The sequence below is a fragment of the Panthera tigris genome, chromosome B3, assembly GCF_018350195.1.
Source record: "Panthera tigris isolate Pti1 chromosome B3, P.tigris_Pti1_mat1.1, whole genome shotgun sequence".
Classification (NCBI taxonomy): Eukaryota; Metazoa; Chordata; class Mammalia; order Carnivora; family Felidae; genus Panthera; species Panthera tigris.
Genome location: NC_056665.1, coordinates 102,229,648 through 102,257,170, shown reverse-complemented (window position 1 = coordinate 102,257,170; position 27,523 = coordinate 102,229,648). Strand labels below are relative to the sequence as shown.

At 39.8% G+C, this 27,523-nt stretch overlaps 1 protein-coding gene and 1 pseudogene across 1 annotated transcript; one reads left to right on the top strand and one right to left on the bottom strand.

The window, feature by feature from the left end:
* Positions 1-133: 133 nt before the first annotated feature.
* Positions 134-26,133, top strand: TBPL2 (TATA-box binding protein like 2). Its single transcript, XM_015537992.2, has 7 exons — positions 134-199; positions 3,113-3,573; positions 4,668-4,755; positions 7,071-7,162; positions 13,389-13,556; positions 18,119-18,213; positions 26,057-26,133. Exons 1-7 carry the CDS (start codon positions 146-148, stop codon positions 26,131-26,133), a joined length of 1,035 nt encoding a protein of 344 aa, XP_015393478.2. The 5' UTR covers positions 134-145.
* Positions 2,363-2,786, bottom strand: LOC102969667 (annotated as a pseudogene).
* Positions 26,134-27,523: the final 1,390 nt, after the last annotated feature.

The window sequence follows — 27,523 nt, the reverse complement described above, 5'->3', positions numbered from 1 at the left end:
CGGCCCCGCCTCGCCATTTGCGCCCGTGGGGCTGATAAATGGCCTGTGCGCCACGCGCACTCAGTCGGGCTCAGCTGCAGCTCAACTCGCCTGGGCGCTTCCCCCTTCCCGCCTCTCAGCTCTCCTAACGGTGGGGCCTCCACCCATGGAGGAGGAGCAGACGTACCTGGAGCTCTACCTGGACCAGTGCACCGCCCAGGTGAGCCCGGAAGCTGCCGCCACTGTCCCAGAGGACAAAGCGCGTCCCCGCCGGGTTGCTGAGCGCCCAGTCCCCAGCCCAGAGGGTTTTGCCTTAATGAAGGCTTAATGAAGAACTCCTAGCGACCGTAAGAGGTGGGCTTGATTGTCCTCCTCTTTATGTTGAAAAATAGAAGCTTCCAGAGGGGGAATACCTTGCCACGGTTGCCAACCAGAAGTGGAACCTGGCATAGTGTGACTCCGGAGCCATGGTTCGATGGCCCCATCACGGTTATAAAGACGCAGACACGGAGAGTTTGCTTCTGTGTCTCCAGTAGCGACCCCTGGTTCCAAACTGTCTCTGCTTTGCTAGGACAAACGTACGCGGGAAGCGTTGATAGTACACTTTCAAGGGGGTAGCAGCCTTGGATGCTAAGAACAGGCCTCAAAAAAACAGCCTCGAGGTGGCTAGGGGTGGAGTTGGTGGTCAGCGGAGTGGGGGGTGGGGGACAGACAAGGGTGGCCAAACTTGAATTGGAAACACCTGTGGCTTCTTTCAGTTCGCAGTTAAGTTTTTGGTTTTTTTTTTTTTTTATGGAAGGCATCTAGGTTTTTAAATTTAAAAAAAAATGTTTATTTCTGAGACAGAGCCTGAGTGGGGGAGGGGCAGAGAGAGAGAGGGAGACACAGAATCAGAAGCAGGCTCCAGGCTCTGAGCTGTCAGCACAGAGCCCGACTCTGGGCTTGAACTCAAGAGCAGTGAGATCATGACCTGAGCCGAAGTTGGTTGCTTAACCGACTGAGCCACCCAGGCGCCCCTAATTTTTTTTTATTGAAGAAAAGAGAGCAAGGAATCTTCAAAAAGAAAGGCAAAAGGGCAACTTTCGGGGGCAGGGGGATTTTTAAAAAGAAGACAATTAGCACTGAGGTAGAAGTAGTGAAGCCTCAGCGTTTCACATAGCAAATGAAAGCCCATGCTAGAAAGAGGAGTTGATGGTTCTGCAAAGACAGTGTAACAAAACATTTCTTCTGATGCAAGGCCAAAGATGCCGTGAATATGCTGTAAGTACATCCTCTAAAGTGTGTTCCTAGGGTAAACTTGAAAGGAGGCTGTCAAGCTTCCATTGCCATAAAACATCCTCCTTGGATATCCTGTTGGCATTGCCTCAGGAAGCTGGGTTGCCTGGGTGGGAGCTTCCTCCCAGCTAAAATGCCTTGAGGGAAGAAGGAGGGGAGGGAGACCCCAGAGTGTTGCAGACAGTAGTGCTTTGGTGTAAACTGGCTGATGAGATAGATCCTTTCCAGCTAGTAAAGGAGAGGCCAATAAAACAATGGGGAGGAATCCAGGCCATTGTCCCCACCTCACTTTTCTTAAAGTCCACCTGTGGGTGAGGGTAAATGGGGAGAATTACATAATTCAAAATGAAACATAGTGCAAAATCTTATTTCAAGAGAATGACTGCATTCTTCTAAACAAGTGTTTTCTTTGAACAATTAGCCACCCCTGCCATCTGCTGGACTTAGAGTAACAGAACAATTCAGTAGGATCTAACCAGTTTGTTAGCTCGAGGTAGCTTTGTCACCAAGAAGATCCAACATGAGACGTTCATGAGTGTTCATTTATTATAAGTCTGATCTTCTAACGGATGAGGTTATCCTGCAAGCAGTGCTCAAAGTCTAGAATGTAGGTCTGCAACTTGGGCGAAGCAGGTGGCAATGTATGTATCAAGGTAATCGATTCTTTTCCATAAAAAAGCCCATGAATTTTACATTAGCTGTTTCCTTCAGTTGCACACCTCATTCCCTCAGTTGATATTAATAGAGGTTGAACAGCCTTCCCTGGGCTGGAAATACAATACATTGATTAAACTATTCTTGTCATTTAAATTTCAATAACTGTTTTCCTATTGTAAATTCATGAAACTAGAACATTTACTCATCTCTCCTTTGACTAGAAGGAATAACCTTAGGTCTTCAGTGGAGTATTGATTAGCACTCACTACTCCATCTTAAACTTTGTTCACTTTTCTCTTTGAAATAGGAATTTAAAACTCTAAAAAATACCTAAATTAACTAAAGTTTATAATCAACTTACGGCATACAGTAAATCTATTCAAAGTACATACAAGTTTTAAAAATTATTTTGTCCATTGAGGCATTTTATTTGCACGTATATATTACATCTCTAGAAAAAGAATCCCAGGACTTTCCCTCCTGTGTGTTTTCGTCTGTCTTCTTCATGGTCCATGATGCCAGCTGAGGTTGTCAGTACAGTGAAACCAAGCTCTTTTCTACAAGCTGGTGGGATGGGAGGAGGTCATTCTGCCATTTTTCTAGATCTGTGAGTTGTCAAATCTGGGGCTGATCACTCCACGCTTGTTTAACCTGCCTGTGAGGTTCACAACAATTTTCCCAGCTCTGGGATCATCAATGATTTCAAATTCGCCGATGTAACCATACTTCATCATCATAGTTAGGAACTGGTTGAGGACTTTGGAACATGGCCTAATAAGGACCTGGTGTTTGCGTCTCCTCTTTTCAACATTGTTCATGCTCTTGAGAGCTTCTGCTAGGACATTCATGCACACCATTATGGAGGCACAGAAAGAGGACTCAGAGTACACACAATTTAGAGTATGATTGCTGTTTCCTTTATTATAAAATTACAGTGGTAACTTCCTACGGATCTAATGTAGGAAAAATATTTTATGAAAAATGCTGTCTCTGCATTTTAAGATCTACTTTCCTGTTTCTGTTAAGTGTGCTATAACTCTGTAATATAACTTAGTGATACCTTATGGAAGGAGGCTTGGGATGACTAGAAGCTATCTTGGATTGCTTTGCATCTTGAACATGCTGCCTGCTAGCTGTAGTGGTATCCTTTTGATGTGACGTGCTATTCTGTTTCTTGCATTTTGTTTTGGAAATGGCCTAGGATGATCTCGCTGCACCTAGGTCACCGCTGCTCAGCCCAGTTGTACCTGATGATGGGTACATACCTAATACATCCAATTCAGAGACTGTGCTTAATGCACATCTTCAAGAAGTCAAAGGAGCATCTGGCCATTTCTCATCTGTGGATCTTAGCTTCCTACCAGATGAACTTACCCAAGAAAGTAAAGACCAGAGTGTTATTAGAAGCAAGCAGGACATCGAAGAAAATGGTAAAACTCAAAGTCAGCAAAGTAGGTTGTCATTACCCAGAGAACAGGACATTGGTCTGGGGTTAATCAGTGACAGCACTTTGTCAAAGTCCCATTCACAAGCATACCCTGGTGATGCTGACTCAGACCAGCCCTCTCCTGAGAAACCAAACTCCACGCCTCTGATGTCCATAACTCCCATGACACCGGTGACCCCTGTTTCAGAATGTTCTGGAATTGTGCCTCAACTACAGTAAGTTGTTTGTGTGTGTGTATGTGTGTGTGTTTAATGGGTGAGCTCCTGGTTATACCGTTTATGTTCTTGAATATGAGGACAACTAATTTCAGAATAATAGTGTGGGGAAGAGAATTTTAGATTTAATTATTCTTTTTTAAAATATTTTTTTAATTTATTTTTGAGAGAGGGAGAGACAGACAGAGTGTGAGCAGGGGAGGGGCAGAGAGAAAGGGAGACACAGAATCCGAAGGAGGCTGAGCTGTCAGCACAGAGCCCCGTGCGGGGTTCGAACTCACAAACCGTGAGATCATGACCTGAGCCAAAGTCGGGCACTCAACCGACTGAGCCACCCAAGTGCCTTATTAATTATTCTTTTATCAGTTTTTAATGGATTGTGTCTTTAGACAGTTTGATTATCTGTTAAATGAAGTACCAATTCTTGATCTCCTAAGAGAGGGTTAAGAGTTAGTATATACATGCTTAAGGATTATATTGTTTATACTAGAGCACTGTAATTGCTGAGAATTGTGGTTGGGGTAGGATAAACACAAAGAATATAAAGATGTAAAATTGGATTCAACTTGCAAATTGATTTAGGATTATGCTTGCTATTTTGAGACATGGTTTTGAAAAAGATTTAAAGCTTGCTTTTATTCAGCTAGTCACGACATTACAGAAAAAACTATTTTAGTACTTCACTTTGGAATTTTTACATTTTACTAGAGTTCTTCATGATACGATGTATTTCACATTGAGAATAATTCTAGGAAGTTGCTAATAGATACTTATGAGATGAGGAAGTTAATACATTTTAATTTTTTTACTTCTTGTGTCTGATGTAATTTTCTTTTTTTTTTCCATTTTTTTTTTAACGTTTATTTACTTTTGAGACAGAGAGAGACAGAGCATGAATGGGGGAGGGTCAGAGAGAGAGGGAGACACAGAATCTGAAACAGGCTCCAGGCTCTGAGCTGTCAGCACAGAGCCCGATGCGGGGCTCGAACTCACGGACCGCGAGATCATGACCTGAGCCGAAGTCGGACGCTTAGCTGACTGAGCCACCCAACCGCCCCTCTGATGTAATTTTCTAAGTTGACTTCTTTCTTCAGGAATATAGTTTCCACTGTAAACCTGGCCTGTAAATTGGATCTGAAGAAAATAGCTTTGCATGCAAAAAATGCAGAGTATAACCCAAAGGTAAGATTTCTCGGTATTTCATTCAACAATTAGCTTCTGTTTAGATTTACTTCAGTGCTTGCTTTGGCAGTACATATACTAGATTTACTTCATATGATCATGTTATTGACTCATTCCTTTGGTATTGTTTTTTTATTAAAAAATTTTTTTTCAATTACATTTATTTATTTTTGAGAGACAGCATGAACGGGGGAGGGGCAGAGAGAGAGGGAGACACTGAATCCAAAGCAGGCTCCAGGCTCTGAGCTGTCTGCACAGAGCCTGACACGGGACTCGAACCCATGAACTGTGAGATCATGACCTGAACCGAAGTCGGACACGTAACCTACTGAGCCACCCAGGAGCCCCGTTTTGTTATTGTTTTTAAAACAGGAAAAAAATTGTTAGTGCAGAACTGTTGACAACTCAAGGGATTAATTGCCTCATTGTCTGTTTTGAAGTTATAAAAAATAACCTCATTCCCTGTGCTGAGTAAAGCAGTGGTTGAGCGGTTCCTAAAAGTTAAGATTTTTCCCTTGTCATTCAAACAGATTTTTCAGTATGACCACTTTGAGCCTGTAAGGATGCTAACTTTCTTAAAATGCCATCATATTTCTGGAAATAGTTTTTTCTAAATGTTGTTCCACCTACCTGACACGTACTTTTCCTATTACAATTTCTCTTGTTTGAGAAAGCTGAACTGTTTAAAGTGTGAAGTTCAAGCTTCTACTTACTCCAGTAAGAGTCAGGGATTTCTTTTCCCTCAAAGTTTAATAAAGTCTACTCTTTGTTGTGTCCTGCCAAGGCGAGGCATCCAATTTTTAATGGCCTATCAACCTAAGAAGTAGGTTTGTTCATTCAGTCAACATTTAGTAATTTGCTGGTCTCTGTACTTATGAGTACAGAGTAAGATCTGGTGCCTACTGGGGAGAAGTTCACCATCCTGGGTGGTGGAGGATTTATGGCGTATCTAACGCCATACAGAAGTTCCTACATAGAAGGCCGTACAGAGTTCCTACAGAGGAACCCAGCAGACCTTGTGAGCATCAGCTATGTCTGGATTAAGTTGTTTTTACTGTTTTGGTAGTGTTCTTGCTGACATCTGAGTTTAAATGTACTTCAATACTACCCAGATATTTCCTTTTCCCCTTTCATGTAGGGGGCTATGATGAGCACAGAAACACAATGATAAGCTAGGATTCGTACGGCTGCATCCATGATTGACCACACTATTAAGTCAGCATATTTAAGCATATTTTATTGCCCATCATGCTCAGTGCTCCCTCATTTTATTTTTGTGTATAGGATCTATCCAAACTTGGACTTGATAGCCAGAGAAATTCTGGCTTGGCACTTGAGCTATCTTAAGATAGCTCACCTTAAGGTGAGGGCATCACCTTAAATGTTGGAAAACATTCACAAGATTCAATTGGCTCTGTGTGGTGCTGACTCGGGGTTCTTTCACTCTCTGTCAACACTTCAAATCTGAAATTTCTAGTCCCACCTTGGTTCTGTGGAGGAGCTCTGACCCAGGGAACCTGCAGTCTTGCATACTACCCACCCCGGTTTCCTTCCCGGCTTAATGGGGGAAGATGAGAGCAGGAGAAGGGAGTGTGTGTGTAGGACCAGAAGGAGGAGCAGGTCTTTGGTGACATGTCAGTGTGGCAGCCCTCCCTTGCATCAGTACCACCTGAAGGGCTTGCCCATGCTGCTCATGTGGGGGAACCGCACTTCGAGAACTACTATGGTAGGCAAGAACTTGACAAATATATATATTATATATATATATTTATATATATACTAGTGGCTACTAGTATATTATAGAGTCTTGGCAAGCCTGTAACATACCTCATACTTCTCCCCCTCCCCAAATATTCTTTGAAAGAAGAAGGAAGTATTTCAAGGTAAAAAAACACAGCATCCAATTAGTCATGGTTTTAAATCTCAACCTTACCATTCCCTGTGTAATGCTGGAAGCTGAATAACCACTTAGTTTCCCTGTGCACTAAATGGTGATAATCATGGACTCAGTTGAGATCTAGCATGAGGATAAAGGTGACAAAACTTTTAAACCTCTTAGCATTGGGCTTGAAATATAACAGGCATTCAAATTTTAGCTCTATTGTTATTATTCTTACCTGTTTTTTCTAAGTACATTTTAGAATCATGATTGTTTTTGTTAGCATTAGCGCGGGGAGAATAGACCCAGACATTTTTTCCCTTTCCCATCCAAAATCAGTTTATTCAAGACCGATTTCATGTCCGGCTCAGCTTTTCAATTGGAATAGTGTTATATCCTGGCAGAGGCTAATTGTTCTTTTGACTTTTGTGTATAGAGGTTTGCTGCTGTCATAATGAGGATCCGAGAGCCCAGGACCACAGCCCTCATATTTAGCTCTGGGAAAATGGTCTGCACGGGAGCCAAAAGGTATGCGGAACCACCTTCACTGTTATCAGACAAATAATTCCGTATGTAGAACAAGGAAGGATAGTATTCATGTTCTAAAACACATAGTAGGAACAAAATACTTTGCTAAAGAGTTAAGTTCATGAAATGCCACGTAATACTGACTTAGGTGTCATTTTGCAGTTCCCCTGTTAAAACTGAAGGGACTTAGCTAGGCTGCTAGAACTTGTTCTTAAGGTGCATTTAAAAACTATAGTGGGGTGCCTGAGTGGGTCAGTTGGTTGGGCAACCGACTTCAGCTCAGGTCATGACCTCACAGTTTGTGAGTTCGAGCCCTGCGTCAGGCTCTGTGCTGACAGCTCAGCCTGGAGCCTGCTTTGGATTCTGTGTCTCTCTCTACCCCTCCCCTGCTCACACTCTGGGTCTCTCTGTCTCTCAATAATAAATAAATGTTTAAAAAAAATTAAAAAAAAACTATCGTGGTGACAAAGCCTGTTATAAGCCTGGGGAAGTAGTTATTGTATATTTTCCTCATTGCATATAAATGGAAAGAACTTTTTAAAGGAGGTGAATTAGGCACTTCTTGACCATTAGCTTGAGCATTAGCCCAGGAGGCAACTCTTAAAAGGCTTGTTTTTTTCTTGGATCTCCTGCAGAGGCAGCCCTGTACTGATATAGATCCTTTCATCATGAAACTGTGGTAGGAGCTGCTTTTCCCTCTAAGTGTTAGAAGATGAGTAGTAAATTGTCCACCTGAAAGGTTGTATGAATTTCTCCTCACTCTAGAGATGCATCAAGTATTCATTTTCTTCAAACAACACTGGGTGTTAATATTTTTTATATTTGTGTTTTTTATGTTATTTATATTAAATTTTATTATAATTGTTATTAAATATATATTTATATATGTTTATATTATATATAATATATATATAATATATAAACTAGTGCAGTTGACACAATGTTACATTAGTTTCAGGTGATTCAGCAAGTTTATACCTAATGCTATGTTCACCATACCATGTTACCATCTGTTCCCATACAACGCTGTTACAAGGCCATTGATTATATTCCTTATACTGTGCCTTTAATTCCTCTGACTTATTCATTCCATAACTGGGAGGCTGTGTCTCCCACTTCCCTTCACTCATTTTTCCCATCCCTCAAACCCCCTCCCCTCGGGCAACCATTGGTTTGTGCTCTGTGTTTCTAGGTCTGCCTCTGCTTTTTATTAATTTTTTTAAGATTCCACACATAAATGAAATCATATGGTATTTGTCTTTGTCATATGGTATTTATTTCACTTAGCATAATACCCTCTAGGACCATCCATGATCTCTCAAATGGCATGATCTCATCCTTTGTTATGGTTGCATAATCTGTTGATTTGTATACCACATCTTCCTTATCTCTCTATCAATGGACACTTCGGTTGCTTCCATATCTTGACTATTGTAAATAATACTGCAGTAAACATGGGGGTACATTTATCTTTTCAAATTAGTGTTTTTGTTTTCTTTGGGTAAATACCCAATAGTGGAATTATTGGATCGTATGGAATTTCTATTTTTAATTTTTTGAGGACCCTCTATTCTGTTTTCCACAATGGCTGCACCAGTTTACATTCTCACCAACAGCGCACAAGGGTTCTTTTTCCTCCACATCCTCACCAACACTTGTTATTTCTTGTCCTTTTAATTTTAGCCATTCCAACAGGTGTAAGGTGATGTTTCATTGTGGCTTTGCTGTGTTATTTCCCTGATGATGGGTGATGTTGAGTATCTTTTCGTGTGTCAATTGGTCATCTGTGTGTCGTCTTTGGGAAAATGTCTGTTCAGGTCCTCTGCCCATTTTTTAAACAGATTTTTTATATATTTTTTTGGTGTTGAGTTGTAGAAGTTCTTTATATATTTTGGATATTAACCCCTTATCAGATATATCATTTGCAAATATCTTCTTTTATTCAGTAGACTGCCTTTTGGGTTGTTGATGGTTTCCTTATTGTGCAAAAGTTTTTAAAAAATTCTTTAAACATTTATTTATTATTGAGAGACAGAGAGAGACAGACCATGAGCAGGGGAGGGGCAGAGAGAGAGGGAGACACAGAATACGAAGCAGGCTCTGGGCTCTGAACTATCGGCACAGAGCCTGATGTGGGGCTCAAACTCACGAACCATGAGATCATGACCCGAGCCAAAGTCGGATGCCCAACCGACTGAGCTACCCAGGCGCCCCTGTGCAAAAGTTTTTACTTTGTAGTCCCAATGGTTTCTTTTTGCTTTTGTTTCCCTTTAGGAGACTGATCTAGAAAAATGCTGCTATGGCTGATGTCAGAGAAATTACTGCCTGTGTTCTCTTCTATATTTTTTATGGTTTCAGGTCTTGAATTTAGATCTTTAATCAATTTGAGTTTATTTTTGTGTAGGGTGTTAAAAAGTGGTCCAGTTTCTTTTTCTTTTCTTTTTTTTCCTTTCATGTAGCTATCCAGTTTTCCCAGCATTATTTATTGAAGAAACTTTATTTTCCCTGTTGTATACTCTTGCCTCCTATAATCTATGACTCCTTGTCATAGATTAATTGGCCATGTATTTGTGGGTTTATTTCTAGGCTCTTTGTCCATTGATCTAAATGTCTGTTTTTTGTGCTGTTTTTGTGTTTTGATTACTACATATTTGTAGTTTATCTTCAAATCTGAAATTGTGATGCCTCTAGCTTTGTTTTTTTTTTGTTTTTCTCAAGATTGCTTTGGCTATTTGGGGTCTTTTGTGGTTCCATACAAATTTCAATAGTATTCTAGTTTTGTGAAAAATGTTGGTATTCTGATAGGGATTGCATTGAATCTATAAATTGCTTTGGGTAACAGGGACATTTTAACAATATTCTTTCAATCAATGAGCATGGAATTTTTATCCATTGGTTTGTGTCATCTTCAGTTTCTTTCATCGGTGTTTATAGTTTTCAGAGTACAGGTCTTTCACCTCTTTGGTTAAGTTTATTCCTAGGTATTTTATTCTTTTTGGTGCAGTTTTAGGTAGAGTTGTTTTCTTAATTTCTCCTTCTACTTTTTTTTTATTAGTGTACAGATACACTACCAATTTCTTGGTGTTAATTTTGTATCCTGCTACTTTACTGAATTCATTGATTACTTCTAGTAGTTGTTTGGATATTATATATAGTATCATGTCATCTGCACATGATGACAGTTTGGCTTCTTTACTAGTATGAATACCTCTTATTTCTTGTCTGATTGCTTTGTTTAGGACTTTCAGTATTATGTTGAATAAAAGTGGTAAGAATGGACATCCTTGGCTTGTTCCTGATCTTCGTGGGAAAGCTCTCAGTTTTTCACCACTGAGTGTGATGTTAGCTGTGGGTTTTTCATATATGGCCTTTATTAGGTTGAGGTATGGTCCCCTAATCCCACTTCGTTGAGAGTGTTTTTTATCAAAAATGGATGTTGAATTTCGTCACTGGTTTTTTTCAGCATCTGTTGAGATGATCATGTGATTTTTATCCTTCATTTTGTTGATGTCATGTGTCACGTTGATTGATTTGTGAATATTGAATGCTTCTTACGTCCCCAGAATTAATCCCATTTGATCATCATGCATGATCTGATTAATGCACTGTTATATATGGTATGCTAATATTTTGTTGAGGATTTTTGTATCTATGTGACAAATCTATTCTTAATCCATATTTTCCCCTACCTGTTTTTACCTGTTCTTTATATGTATCTGGGTAAATTTCTGGGCTGTCTCTTCTGTTGATCCATGTATTCTTGGACCTAGAAGTCTCCCATTAAAAAAAATTTTTTTTTAATCTTTATTTATTTTTGGGAGAGAGAGTGTGAGTGGGGGAGGAACAGCAGGAGGGAGACTCAGAATCCAAAGCAATCTCCAGGCTCTGAGCTGTCAGCACAGAGCCCAACACAGGGCTCGAGCCCATGAATTGTGAATTCATGACCTGAGCCAAAGTTGGACACTTAACCAACTGAGCCAGCCAGGCACTCCCATAAATCTCCCCTTTTTAGGTCCTTATTGGACAACTCTGCAAGGTATCTGCAAGGATGTTCATTTCAGCATTGTTTAAAATGGGGGGGGGGGAGACAAATACCTGATAATCTTTGATTAGATCATTAAATTGTATTTAGCTATTAAAACATACACATTTTGAGTTGGAAGAATGTCACATTGTGTTACGCTGTAGGGGAACAGGAAACTAAATTGTAAGTTTATTATCCAACTTTCACTTTAAAGTATGCTTATATTACACACACTTTCATGAGTATCTTTCCCTATCTGAATTTATTTGGTTGCCAAAATCTAATGGTGAAAATTCAGATAGTGAGTTCAGATAATGAGATACTTCTTCCCCAAATCTATTTGGTTCTTGAGTCTTGAACAGAGATTTGTGAAATTTTGGTTAGTCTAAGAGCTATCAGAATTATCTCCAAAAATTTATCCAAACCTCTTCTCTTTAGTCGTAATTATTGGAGTTTGCTAGTGAAGGTTACCTGTATTTGCACAGGGAAAGTACACAAACATCAAATTTAATCAGTGGTTATCACTGACAATTTAATCAGTGTCACTACGACTGGTTCTTAGTCTATTTTCTAATGTTTGTACAAGAACATGTATGTAGACTTTAACCATAAGTTGTTTGGGAATTTCTATGTCCTATTGACAGCTGATTTCCAACAAAACTACAGGGCTCCCCAAACTCTTAAATTTTGACCTTATAAACATCAGCACTATGGGAAACATCAGCAATACAGCCAGTTAGGCAAATGTATGTTTTCAAAATTGAGACTGTATTTATTTCCTTGCTAACTTGGAGACACGGCCTTGGCAGGGACATCTCAGGACGTAGAAGTGGGTGAGGAGAAGAAATGTGGAGTGAAATATGTGATGTAATTAATACACTTAAGAGGGGCAGTGTTGTGAAGGCTCTAGATAGGAAAGAGAATGGAGTGCTTCCTTTGGTCCAAATGTTCAGTCTGGCTCTTCCAGGTGCTTCTGATTTTCAACATAAAGATGAGGGTGGAGTTCACATGGTTCACCCACCAGGTTTCCATTCTGTTTGACAACCCCTGCTGAGACTCCTTGTTTTGTTTTGCCAATGACCAATGAAAAGCACGTAATGAAAAATAAAGCCTCACTTCTCAAGACTTGACACTCTCTGACCTGGATTTCAGGCTGGAGCAGGACAAACACTTAGAAGAATATGGCCACAAAGTGGAATAAATTTCTTCCTTTCTCATATGGGGTGTGAGTTGAGTAATAATTCTGTGAGAAAGCCTGAGCAAAATTTGTTAGGTTTTGAGGTATTTTTGTGCTAAAAAAAAAAAACCAAAAACAAACAAATTATATATAATTTGTCTCATAAAGAACCTGGTCCTGATCTCTTGTCTTTGCTACCCAATTGGCATACCTCTTACTTCATGTTGATTTTTTTTTTTTCTTTTTGTATGCATGTATCCGAATTTTTGTTGCTGTTTTTCCCATCTACAGGACACAAACTTTTAGACCAGATGGATGGTTCTCAAACTTGACTGAGCATTAGAATCTGGAGGGCTTGTTAAAACATAGACTGCTGGGCCCCAACCCCAGAGTGCTTGAGGCTGGGACCTGAGGCTTTGCATTTCTAACAAGGTGCTGATTCTGCTACAGGTCTGAGGACACACTCTGAAACCAGTGAAATAGTTAATTTTATCTTCTAGCATTTAAAACAATTAGAAGAGAAAAATAGGGGCACCTGGGTGGCTCAATTGGTTAAGTGTCCCACTTCAGTTCAGGTCATGATCTCGAAGTCCCTGGGTTCAAGCCCTGCAATGGGCTCTGTGTTCACCGCTCAGAGCCTGGAGCCTGCTTCAGATTCTGTGTCTCCCTCTGTCTGTGCTCCTCCCCTGCTCATGCTCTGTCTCTCTCTCTCTCTCTCTCTCTCTCTCTCCCTCAAAAATAAATAAAGATTTAAAAAATAATTAAAAAGAGAGAAATACCCTATATGTGTAAGATGACAAATGAAGATGGAAATGTGTTTCTGAATTTGGTTTTTACTGGGTGCTAGGGACAAAAGTAGGGGAGGTTGGTCCTTGTCCTCAGCATCTATAGGTGTGTAGTATACATTGAAAGACCAACATAGTACAGATGCTAAAGATACAATCAGGGAAGTGTGTGAACACAGCCCAAGCAGTAGAGGGGACATGGTGATTAAGACCTCTTTAAATACATTTGCCCCTCCCCAGTGAAGAGCAGTCTCGACTTGCTGCGAGGAAGTATGCTCGTGTGGTGCAGAAGCTTGGGTTCCCGGCCAGATTCCTCGATTTTAAAATACAGAACATGGTTGGAAGCTGTGATGTGAGATTTCCCATCAGGCTGGAAGGTTTGGTGTTAACCCATCAGCAGTTCAGTAGGTATGACGGTTATAAAACTTTCTGAGTTTCCCGAGGTATTGAAGTTGTAATACAGGCAGGCTGCTTACATAGTGTATCTTTCAGAGAAAGTGTTGTGCTTTTTTTGTTGTTGTTTTGTTTTTTTTAAGACTGTAGGTAAAAGGATTAAGATGCTGTGCTTAAGTCTTTACTGGTTACTGTATGTGTTCAATCTTCTGAAATAGTGGGTCTCAAAATTAAATTGCATAGTAATCACCTGGACAGTTTATTAAAGCACTTTCCTGGGGCTCCTGGGTGGCTCAGTCGGTTGAGCGTCCGACTTCAGCCCAGGTCATGATCTCGCGGTCCGTGGGTTCGAGCCCCGCATCGGGCTCTGTGCTGACGGCTTGGAGCCCGGAGCCTGTTTCGGATTCTGTGTCTCCGTCTCTCTCTCTGACCCTCTCCTGTTCATGCTCTGTCTCTCTCTCTCTCAAAAATAAATAAAAACATTAAAAAAAAAAAAAACACTTTCCTGCCTAGGCTGCATCATCATCGATTTTTGCCTGAATCTGCAGTTCCAACAGGCTCACAGGTGATGTCAGTACTGCTTGCCAGAGGTTTGAGACTCCCTAGTGTGCAGATTTCTGAACAGGCACACCCAGCTTGGCAGGGGTGGTGGCAATGGCTGGGAAAGAAGCAGTATGAGATGGGTAGGCAGGATGGAAGGGGCTGATGACTGGCAGGGGAGAAAGGGTCAGAGAGAAGATGGAAAAAGAATGGCCTAGCACATTCTATGAAGGCAGTCCTACCTAGTTTTTGTCCTATTGAGTTTGAGGGGGTTTTACATGTGTGTAGCTATGGCTCCCACCCTACAATTTGTTCGTTAGTGGAGTCCTGGGAGTATCTCTAGCCTGCTTCTTCAAATGTAACTTCCCAGCTCAACAGCAAATGTACCAGGTCTGCTTTCCTCACTTGCATTGGTGCTTCTCCCAGCCTGTTCAGGCCCTCGGCAGTGATGGAGGCTGACTGGTCAACACCAAAAAGCCCCCTGCCCTGGGGCATACATACCTGGCCAAAGCCCTGTGAGCTGCTTAGAATCACAGATGCTTCGCCTTCCAGTGATCATTCACATTTACAGAGTGAATAGGGATCCTATAGCTGTGCTGTCTCTGACATTTGTTAGCTTTCTTTTTCAGACATGGTCTGAACAGCTGTTAAAAATTGCTTTGTTTTTTCCTAGTTTTTCAAAAATCTCAGTTCATTCTGAGATTTAGCTTTTAGGATATTCTTCAGGCTATGTTGATTTCCCCTTGACTGTATTTTCCTTTTTCCTCTGCATTAATTTTTTTCAACATATGCTTATTGGATACCTATGATGTTACCATTGAGTTCAACTGTGAAGCACCCCATGCAGGAAACACTGCCTTTTTAGGTGCCTTTCTCATTCTTCAATCTTGGGAAGGGTTGTAGATTAATAGCGAAGCTTTGTTTTTAAGAATCTCTTAACACATGAGGCATCTTTTCTTCCAGATTCTCAACCATGGGCCTTTGGTTTGTCTCTCAACCAACTTTTTCTGATGAAAGATCTCTGCCTGGATTCTATGTCTGTATTAGACTTACCACTCTGCTTTCTGGCCATTTAGGCCTCTAAAATGATGTGTACAATTTCTCCCAAATTTCACTTTATTTCTTTTTCACCAACATTGTCGTCTTTGTAGGTCAGATTTATTTATTTTTTTTTTAATTTTTTTTTTAACGTTTATTTATTTTTGAGACAGAGAGAGACAGAGCATGAACAGAGGAGGAGCAGAGAGAGAGGGAGACACAGAATCTGAAACAGGCTCCAGGCTCTGAGCGGTCAGCACAGAGCCCGACGCAGGGCTCGAACTCACGGACCGTGAGATCATGACCTGAGCCGAAGTCGGACGCTTAACCAACTGAGCCACCCAGGCGCCCCTGTAGGTCAGATTTAAGTCTAGGGTAGGAGTACCCCTTGTCACTACTTGTGCTTTCTGAAAGATAAAATTGCCAGTAGGGGAAGATGAGAACTCCTCCTATGCACTGATTTCAGCCACTTGGAGTGGGTCCATTACTTGTTCTGTCTTCCTTCCAAAGCAATTTTAGGATCTCATCCATCTTTTTTTTTTTTTTTTTTTTTTTTTTTTTTTAACGTAGCCAGAAAGCCTGCATTATATTCCCACTACTATCTATTTCTAGTCTTATCCTTGTCTCCTCCAAAAGTTTGCCACTTGGGCTCCACCCTTAGGATATGGATTATAGCTCCAATGTGTGGATTGAGGGCATTGAGGCATGAAAACACTTCTTTTTCAACAGGTTTGTATCTTTAAAATGAGAACTCTCTTTAATTGTCTGCAACCCTGTCAGGGAACCATGGCATATACCAGTCATAATTATTAGGTGAAGTTTGCCCATGTTAAAACCTCGAGTTCTTTTCATTCTCCTGGATCTACAAATTTGTGTATCAGCATCTGATACCATAAGTATCCCCTAGTTACTGGGCACCTCCTCTGTCAACATTTCTATGCCATAGTTGTTTCCAGTTTTCTCTGAACATTGTTCTCCCTTCCTTTACTTTCTAAATCAAAGATATCGTGATAACAAATACTAAGTGACTAATATCTAGGAGGCTACCGTGTAGCATATGCTATGGTGATCATGACAGTCATTACAGCCATGGTCCCTTGCCCTCATGGAGCTCACTGTCTTAAAGGGAAGACAGAGAAGCTAAAGTTAATATGGTAACTATGAGGGTGAACACCCCTTGGAGTGCTATGGTACCATTAAGCAGGATATTTCACAGGGTGGGGGGAATGTGGAGGTCAAAGTTCTTATGGGAGGTAACACTGAAGCCAACACTTGAATGATGAGTTGAAGTTGGGTTGGCTAAGAGATTGGCAAGTGTTAGTTATTCTTTACCCTCATAAAATTCTGTCTCTAACCAAGTCTCTTTTCTTTTCCCCTGGCCTTAACCTTCCTTTGAAATGAGGCAGAGAATAAATAAAATGAAGTAGATATCTTACTGGAAGTTCCTTATGCTGGTATCTTAAAACTATGGTTCTGAAAGCCAATTGCAGTTTGCCGTCATTTTTATACTGAGACTTTGGTTTTCTTGTTTCCTTTCTAGAATGCTAAGATTCTGTTGGAAGGGAAAATGGAAACATTTCTTCTGTGCCCCTAGCTTTCACTTTCTTGGCTAGAACTTCATAGCTCCCATACAAGTTTTCCAGGGTTCCCGCCAGTATCGTTGTCTCCCCAGGGTTGAGAAGTGGTAAGTGAATAAAGTCTTAACAGGCTCTCTGCACGAAGAGTGATGTCCTAGGAAGACAAGTCCACCCATAGCAGCCTCCATACACTTCAGCAAATGGTCTCACCACTGCAGTGCATCTTTCTAGTACCAATAAGAGATTTCACATCTGCTGTTGTAGGAGACTTACTCATTGCAGAATGGAATGGAGTTTTTCTCTGTGGTCTGGATTTACCCTTTAAATGCAAAGATTTATATGTATTGTGTTTCATTTGTCAAATTTCTTCTTTTTCTTATATCTGTTCTTCATTAGTTGTTGCTTTTATTTCCTCAGCCTCCTCTTAACTTTTGACTTCTTTTTTGAAGTCTCTTCAAGACTTTTCTAGGAGTCTCTACTTCTCTCTGCCGGAGCCTGGAGAAGCAGTTCTTAGCCCTATCATCCTTCTACATTTGGTAGTAAATACAACTGAGTTACCATTTATAGGAACAAATCCTAAAGTCTTTAAAGTTTTTCTTTTTTTTTTTTTTAAAGTAATCTCTGCACCCAACGTGGGGTTTGTACTCACGACCCTGAGATCAAGAGTCCCATGCCCTTCCAACCCAGCCAGCCAGGTGCCCCACAAATCCTAAATTTTTAACACTTGGGACAGTTTAGTTTTCTTTACAGCACCTTTCCAGAGACAAATGATAGTGGTCTAGAGAATTTTTTAGGTTCTATCTGCTAAAATTGTTAGCTTTAGCAGTTTATAAATGTGTATAAAATGTGCTCATTATTGAGAAACTTGGAAAACTTAGAAAACACATTTATGTATTTTTATTGATAGGTTTTTTTTGGAAAGATGGAAAACATTTAACCAAGAAGATTTTAATACATTAAATTTGGTGCCCTAAGTTATCTTAATTTCTAATAGCTTAGGATGATCTGCACTTTGAAAAAATCTTAGGACCAAAGATGAGTTTTGTTCTTGACTCTACCGTAAGAAATTGCCTACGGCACTCCAGAGTACTTCTATTAAGATGGCCAATGGGGCGCCTGGGTGGCTCAGTCTGTTGGGCGTCCAACCTCAGCTCAGGTCATGATCTCACAGGCCGTGAGTTCGAGCCCCGCATCGGGCTCTGTGCTGACAGAGCCTGGAGCCTGCTTCAGATTCTGTGTCTCCCTCTATCTCTGCCCCTCCCTTGCTCATACTCTGTCTCTGTCTCAAAAATAAATACAAACATTAAAAAAAAAAAGGCCAAAAGTTCTTGGTAAAATAGCTTCAATATTCTGGGTCTTGAATATTATGGGAAAGTGGTTGAATAGTACTATTTTTAACTTTTCCCTTTTATATCTTAACAGTTATGAACCTGAACTTTTTCCTGGCCTTATTTATAGAATGGTAAAACCACGAATTGTGTTGCTTATCTTTGTATCTGGAAAAGTTGTGTTGACAGGTGAGTTCTAAGATTATTTTCTGACTTTCCTAAAATTCAGTAGCTGTGTGTATGCTTTGCTTTTCCTCTTAAATAGCTTTGTTCACCATTATAAAGCCTTGTTATTGTAGAACACCTGGAGGAAAAAAATGAAAAGTAGAAATGATTATAACATCACCCATTGGTCTCAATATCCAAAATGATATAACTTTTTTTCATGTTTTTATTTTCTTTTTATATGTATATTTATCTTAACATCCTCAACATCCTCTTAGAATACTTTTAAGAGTTGCACAGTATTCTTTTTTTTTTTTTTTTTTTAATGTTTAGTTTTGAGAGAGAGAGAATGACAGGGTGTGAACAGGGGAGGGGCAAAGAGAGAGGGAGACACAGAACCTGAAGCAGATTCCAGGCTCTGAGCTGTCAGCACAGAGCCCAATGCAGGGATTGAACTTGTGAACCGCAAGATCATGGCCTGAGCTGAAGTCAGTGGCTTAACCAACTGAGCCACCCAGGTGTTCCTCGGCTACAAATGTTCTAACAGAGAGGGGTCATCCAACCTTTTTCTGTAAGGGGCCAAATACTAAATATTTTAAGCTTTGTGGCCCATAGGGTCTCTGTTGCAACAACTGAACTCTGCCATTATAGTATGAAAGTAGCTATAGGCATTACCTAAAGGAAAGGGCTCTGAAATGTGAATTTAATATAATTCATATAATTTACATGTGTCATGTAATATTTTTCTTCATTTGATTTTTTTTCCCCCCAATCATTTAGGCCATTGAATTTAAAACCATTTTTAGCTCACACGCTATACAAAAACAGGACTAGATTTGGCCAACAGCCTGTTTCCTACTTCTGTTCTCACACTTTATCATATCAAACTTATTTTCCATTGCCAAGCATTTAAATGTTCTTTCTTTGTTTGCTGCTTATAATGGCACAGACTTTGGCTATTTTTATGTGTGGAGAATTATATTGTTAGTGTGGATGCTCAGAAATGGAACTTTTGTTTAAGGATATGACTACTCTTAAGGTTCTGAATACAAATTATCAAATTGTTTTTTAAAGGGATACACAATATAGTTCTCCCATATTCTATGTTCTTAACAGCAATGATTTAAGTATCAACCCTCAGTAATATTCAAAACAAAAATGGCATAAAAAAACTTTTACTTTATAAGTGAAAATGATCTCATTGCTTTAACTACATTGGCAATCAGAAACAAATTGATGACTTTTCTAAGATAGTCAAGAAATAGCATTTTGTCTTTTGTAGACATTGTGTACATGACTTAATCTTTTTTGTCTAGTGTTTTATTATTTTTTCCCTAAGGATTTGTATGAGTTTGCCATAATATTAAAAGTAATTACTCTTTGTTTTATGCTTATGGCTTTTTCCAGTTGACTTATTTTTACATAAACAAGGGTTTTTTAAACTCTTGAGGTAAATGGTTGAGATTCTTTCCATACCATTCTACTGAAGTTTGCTACTCTTGTCTAATTTTGTCTTACTTTTTACATATTTTACTTTTCTGTTCCAAGATGAATGCCAAATTTATATAGCAGGGGCCAAAGTAATTAGGACCCACCCTCACATAGCCAGCCAGCCATCTTACCACTGCATATTACTCTACTTATTTTTAATTTGTGATCATTCCATTTGACCTTTATATATGGGTCTGTTCTCTAGTCTTGCCTTTGCTCCAGAATTCTGTGATAATCCTATTGTATGTATTACTATTGTGGTATAAATGTGCCTTAATTTTAGTGGTCTTTATTTCTGCTAGGGTCAATTTCCCCTCTCAGTTTGCTTCTTAGCTCCTCTTGAATATTTAGTCTTCCAAATAAGCTTTAGAATTTTTACAAAATCTTGTCCCATCTAAAAAAATTTGAGATTTTTGCATTACCTGAATTAATTTGGGGAAAAATGATGAAGTCCTCACTCAGCATCCCAAAACATGGAATTTCTGTTCTTAAGTCTTCTTTTAGAACTCTCAGTAAAGTTTTATAGTTTGTTTTACTGTAACAACTAATGTGTCTTCAAAGTGAGGAAAGCCTGTTTGGAATTCAAGAACGTTTTGAATACAGCAAAGCTATAATTTCTCAGATGCTGCCAATTTAGAGTCTAAAATAATGAAGACCTCCTAGTGACTGAAGTTTACTTCTGTATATCCTAAAGGAAAGGGGGAAAGTCTGCCAAGTAAATTGAATAGTATAAATACTGGAGCAAACATATGCCGTACTATATATGCCCTACATATGCCCTACATATAGAGGGGACAAACTTTTCAAGACCTTTGGAAGATACTTTCATGTACATGCTTATATAATTATTAATCAGTCTTATTAACAGTGCCAATTGACAAGTACTATAATAGGCTAAATCTTTATTAGGAGTACACAAAAACAAATCTCTTTAAATATCTTTCATTAAAACCAGCTTGGGGTGCCTGGGTGGCTCGGTTGGTTAAGCGTCCAACTTCAGCTCAGGTCATGATCTCGCGGTCCGTGGGTTTGAGCCCCGCGTCGGGCTCTGGGCTGATGGCTTAGAGCCTGGAGCCTGCTTCCAATTCTGTGTCTCCCTCTCTCTCTCTGCCCCTCCCCCGTTCATGCTCTGTCTCTCTCTGTCTCAAAAATAAATAAACGTTAAAAAAAATTAAAAAAAAATTAAAACCAGCTTTCCTACTTACCCCAATTAAAACAAACAAAACTTGTAGGTACACATTTGCTACAAGTTTCAAATCACACAAATAAACAATTGTCCACACGTTATACTGAAGACCGTGCAATACACTTCCCTTAGAATTTGTTACGCATTCAGCATGTAGAACAAACAAAGCTAAATTTCTCCATTCTTGCAAGATGTAGATCATCACTTTTGTGAAGGGGAGCAGGGAGGATGAGATGTATTAACTGAAGTGCCCACCACCTTCAGGTACTCGCTTTGTCCCTCAGCTCTTTGGATGTCTGTGCAAACACCTGTGGTTTTGGGGGGTACCTTCTCCCTTTTCCTTCTTGTCAGATGAAGGAAAGAGAAATACTTTTAGTGGTGAGAGGCAGCAGGTGTGGTGGCTAAGAGGCTGGGCTCTGGAAACCAATGGTCTAATTCAAACCCAGGCTTTACCATTTATTGGCTGTATGACCTTGGGTGAGTTTAAGTTCTCCACCTTGATTTCCACATATGTAAAGGCCGGTGGCCATAGAAAATACCTGCTAAATGCGAGGAGGCAGAAAAGCAGTGCCTGGTGTATGGTAAATGTGGTATAAATGTTAGCTGTTATTCCCTTGGTGAAAGCCCAGTCTCATTTTTTCCCCTAGCATTGAAAGATTGGAATTTTGCTGTGATGCCTTGCCCTGATGATAGGAATATGAAGTCTAAAGAGGCTTTGGTCTATGGTCTAAAATGCCTCACATGTATCTCTTTCCCTCTAGCATAATGGACTTCTTAAGAAGCTGGGTTTTTGTTATGTAGGGTCACTCTCAATCAAGCAATTCTTGGAAATGAGGAGGTCAGAGGGCAACATAGAAATGGCAAGACTTATTAGTGAGTAGGCCAGAGAGATAACAAGATCCCTGTCAGTGGTTACCAGGAATCCCCCAACAATAGCAAGTTAGTATGTACTGTAAAATGTGTACTTTGAAGGGTTGAATGCTATTTTTAACAAATTGTAAGACTTTCCCTGATGTAGGAATAGAATTGGAAAATCTAAGTAGTATTGGAAATTGATATTTGGGCTGGCCAAGGGGTAGGAATGAACTTTTAAACCTTATTACAGATGGTAGATATTTCATAAAGTTCAGGTGACTACCAGCTACACATACTGGACGGGAAAGCAAATATAATACCCTCCCCCCACTGCCTCACCCATGACCGGAATCGGCCCTGGGGAAAGGAGACAGACAAATTATGTGCCACTGGCTCTTACAGAACCAGATGATAAACTATGTGTACTTGGACAAGCCAGCCATCCCAATGTCCCTAACCCTGAAGCACATTCTCCTAGGACCGTAAAAATAGCTTAGATTTTATAAAATGATATGGTTTGCAGAGGACTTCTTACAACATTCACTCATGTCATGCTTTCAGCTGCCCTCTGAGAAGGCTGTTGTCCTTATTTTACAGATAAGGAAATGGAAACTCCGAGGTTAAACAATTTGCCTGTGATTTCAAATCTAGTTAATGGTAAAGCTGGTATTTGGGCTCATATAGTTTGATTTCAATGCCAGTCCTTTCTTCATTATGACAGCCACAGAATTTCCTCCTCCATCACCCTGGTCAGGAACGGTGTTTATCCCCAAAAGTGGTGGTCATTTTCTCCTGCAGGAAAAGACGGAGAGGCCAGGCACCTAATTGGAGCCTGGTGTTTTAAATTGGGATGTCTGATAATAGATTAATAGGACTAGAGGACCAATTTGGGTTCCCATAAAGTTGTGATACCAATATTTCAGCGAGGAAATATTTGACTAGATTGACCAAATCCCCTCATTGAAATACCCAGTTACAACTGCTGGCAAAGTTTATTTGGTGACTTTTAGATGGGACACTGGATACGTGAGGTCTTCACCCATAGCTGTTATTCATGATTCAGGGGAACTTCAGCTTCTTGGGCCTCATTTTCCACATAGGAAATGAAAGAAATTGTATTAGCTAATTTCCACAAAGCTCTTTTGTGTCTACTGATGTTATTCTATCATATAAAATAATGATCACTGTCAATGTCTGTTCCCTCCTGGGCAACCGGTGTGTTTTGCTCTTCAGGGGATGCCAGAATGCTAAACTTGTTGGGGCTTGAAAATCCTCTTAGGTATGATTTTTTTTTTTTTAATTTACATCCCAATTAGTTAGCATATAGTGCAACAATGATTTCAGGAGTAGATTCCTTAGTGCCCCTTACCCATTTAGCCCATCCCCCCTCCCACAACCCCTCCAGCAACCCTCTGTTTGTTCTCCATATTTAAGAGTCTCTTATCTTTTGTCCCTCTCTTGTTTTAATATTGTTTTTGTTTCCCTTCCTTATGTTCATCTGTTCTGTATCTTAAAGTACTCATATGAGTGAAGTCATATGATTTTTGTCTTTCTCTGACTAATTTCACTTAGCATAATACCCTCCAGTTCCATCCACGTAGTTGCAAATGGCAGATTTCATTCTTTTTGATTGCCGAGTAATACTCTATTGTATATATATACCACACTTTCTTTATCCATTCATCCATCAACGGACATTTGGGCTCTTTCCATACTTTGGCTATTGTTGATAGGGCTGCTATAAATATTGGGGTGCATGTGTCCTTTCAACACAGCATACCTGTATCCCTTGGATAAATACCTAGTAGTGCAATTGCTGGGCCCTAGGGTAGTTCTATTTTTAGTTTTTTGAGGAACCTCCATACTGTTTTCCAGAGTGGTTGCACCAGCTTGCATTCCCATAGGTATGATTTTTAAGCGTTATGAAAAACTGAAGTACATAGTTATCTTGAATGTCGGACGTAGATCCTCCATTTCTCAAATATAAAAAGAACCTTGATTTTGGTGGGTGGGGATGGAGGCTGAATGGGTGGGTGAGTGGGTGTTTGCTGTATCTACTATACTTTACTGTCTCCTGTTAAGAAAGCTTTCACATTCAAATGTACCTAAAAGGGGGAAAAAGTCCATCAAATCAGAGGCAGAATTTTTCTTTTTTAATAAATGTTTCCCCAACTCACTGTTTGGTTTCTACAAAACAACCACTTTAGAAATGAAAATCTTAGTGCTGTAACAAAAATCTGAGGCTTAAGGGATTTTTCCTGCCCCGAAGGTACAGACTTTTTGTTACCCATGTCAGTAGTTTCCCCTCGTCCCCTTCCTTCTCCCCACCCCACGTCTTTGAGAGTGGAGACTCACATGCAGTAAACTCCTTGGAATAAGTAACTTTTTGTCCTTGTCTCTCAAAAAAAAATTTTTTTTAAGCTTATAAGGACTTCATCTTTGATTCTTTAACATTTTTTAAAATTTTGAGGTGAAATTCACATAATATAAACTTAACCACTTTAAAGTGAATAATTCAGTGACATTTAGTATAGTCACAATTTGTGCAACCCCGCCTCTATCGAGTGCCAAAACATTTCCATTACTCCAAAATAAAATCCCATATGCTTAAGCAGTTTGCTCTCCATTCCTCCCTCCCTTTAGCCCTTGGCAACCTCTGTGGAATTACCTACTCTGGATATTTTGTATAAATGGAATCATACAGTATGTTACCCTTTGTGCCTGGCTTCTTTCACTTAGCATAATGTTTGTTCCTCCCTACTCCCCCTCCCCCCGAGACAGGCGGGGGACAAAGGCTAGAGAGAGAAGGAAGAGGGAAAGAGAGAGAATCCCAAGCAGGCTCCAAGCTGTCAGTGCAAAGCCTGACACCGTGCTCAATCTCACAAAATGAGACCATGGCATGAGCCGAAACCAAGAGTCAGACACTTAACCAACTGAGCCACCGAGGCACCCCTGGCATAATGTTTTTGAGGTTCATCCACACTGCAGAATATATCACAACCTCATTCCTTTTTGTGGCTAAATAATCCATTGTTGGGGGCGCCTGGGTGGCTCCGTTGGTTGAGTGTCCCACTTCGGCTCAGGTCATGATCTCACAGTCTGTGGGTTCGAGCCCCGCATCGGGCTCTGTGCTGACAGGTCAGAGCCTGGAGCCTGCTTCAGATTCTGTGTCTCCTTTTCTCTTGGTCCTCTCCCACTCATGCTCTGTCTCTGTCTCTGTCTCTCTTTCAAAAATAAACATTAAAAAAATATTCCATTGTATGTGTATATTACAACATGTTTATCCATTCTTCTACTGATGGACACTTGGGTTGTTTCCACTTTTTGGCTATTGGGAATAATGCTGCAAGGAATCCATGTGTGCATGCATATTGTTGGAGTATCTATTTTCAGTCTGGGGACAAATACCCAGGAGTAGAATTGCTGGGTCATCTGGTCATTCTTAACATTTTTGAGGAACTGCCAAACTCTTTTCTACAGTGGCTGAATCATTTTACGTTCTCCAGGAAGAGTCTTTATCAGCGTAAGCTATTTTCCAGTTCTCTTCATGCTAATAAGAGAATTAACTTGCTTCCTGCCAATGACAGCAGATAATAGTTTCCCAATTAGCTGAGAGCTCCATATGAACATAAGTACTACCAGTCTAGAACCCTTAATACAATGTGCCTGAATAGCTTTGAAGGTGGAAGCAGTTGGTGGCAGTGAGTGGTGGTGAGAGATAGATGAGCAGGGCCTGACTGCTGTCTCTCAAGGGTAGGGACCTTGTCTAACTCATGTTTTTATCCATTTTAATCCCTAGGACAGTTACAATTAAACATCCTTGAAACTGCAGACTCTAAGGAGTGACAGTGGCACAGTTTTCCTCCTCTAATAATCTCTCCTTATACAATGAAATGTAAAATTTTTGCTGCAGTTTGTCTCACTCTGTTAGGCAATATTAGGGAATCAAGGTGTCAACTAGACATGAGGGGATCCAAGGAAGTCCCTTGTGCTGGCAGCTAAGTGCCCACAGGTGCTGACAAAAGTCATGTTCTCTGGTCATGTTCATGGCATGCTGAGAGATAACATTCCATATTTCATACTCTGTGAGACTAAAGATGAACTGATACACCCACACAGCAAAGTACTAGAAAGCTCTGCTCTAGGGTATGTGTTCATGGGAATGTGGCTGTCCTCACCAAATTCTTTTGTATTTACCAAAATGTCACTTCTCAGGTAAACCTAAAGAGATATCTTCATATTAAAGGTAATTGGAGGTGACAGATGAAATTTTATTCTTAAAACAATTTTGGTATTTTTATATTAAATATTATATAAACTTGGATTTCTTTATAGGTGCCAAAGAACGTTCTGAGATCTATGAAGCATTTGAAAACATCTATCCTATTCTAAAGGGTTTTAAAAAAGCCTGAGTACGTCATTCAACCATTCAGCGTCTCATAATATATTGGTTTGAGAATGTGCATAAGCCCAGCACACAAACACACACATTTTGACTTTATTTGTTAAAGGATGATTCTATATGAGTATTCATGCCTAAAAACTAAAGAAACTTCTTTTTCAAAATGACACCCATATTACTTTGAAAATTGAACAAGTAAACTTTTCAGAATTTGAGAGATTTATGGCCTTGCTAGAATGATAATCATGTTTAATCATCAAAATGTAATGTTCTGCTAGAGATGTAGTATATTAACATGTTCCCCGCAAATATATAGCGATATATAGAAATTTCAGATAACCGAATAGACTAGATCATAACTGCAACATCACATAGCAGGATAGAAACTAATGTGTCTATTTTTTTTCCTTTTAAAATATCTTTTTGCTTGAAATGATAGAGGAAATTATTCCTCTTGTTTAAAAATAAACTTTCAGGAACCATTCAGGTTTAGTGTAAGCTCTATTTTGAAAACAGTTTAGGGACTTCTTTTTTGTATGTGTTTATAATTCTGTGTCATTGTATTACAATAGACCAGATAAAACTAAAAGAATGGAGCAAAGGGTTCAGATTCAAGACCTAAAGAGATTGTGGAATCCTCAGAATTTGATGGAGATGTGCAGGTTGTCAGTGGGGGATGGGGCTAACAGGACCCAAGACTCTTGTTCCCAAGTGCTCAGGGATTGTGTCTTTCACCAAGATGAGTAAACAGATTTGTGAGGAGGAAGCGTTCAGTTTCTGACATACTGAGTTTGTGGTGGCCACTGTACATCACTTTATGCCTCCTAGGGAGTTGTGAATCTTTAGGTGTGGAGCTTGAGAGAGAAGTCCCAGCTAGGGAATTCAAGGGAGTCATCAGTTGACAGCCTACCAAAATAATCCTGGAGAATCACTTGTCTAGGTAAATTGACCTATAAACACACTTTCCTTTTTTTTTCCTTTTGTAGTTTGGAGGCATTTTCAAACACTAATTATTCTGACTTCATCCTCCGAGCCACCCTATTTATCTACACAGAAAATAGTCTGGAGTAATCGAATTAGGTTAAATTCTACCTAGTTCAAATTTTCAGAGCATGGCCCAGAGTAGAAGAATGTTGGACATTAATTTAAAATTCAGTTTTCAGAAAGATAACTTTGATTTCTTTGGATTGATTCCACTGGTTCGCTATTATCAGTAAAGTACTGTCAGATTGCTAACAGATTACTGTTAAACGTATTTTTAATCCTCCCAACGTTTGGTAGGTACTGTTAACTATCTCCATTTAACAGATAAGAACACAAGTACAGACCAAATCACAAAGCTATAGAGGAGGTGAGTGAGCCGAAATACAACCTCTTTCCAAAACCCAGACTCCTCGCCC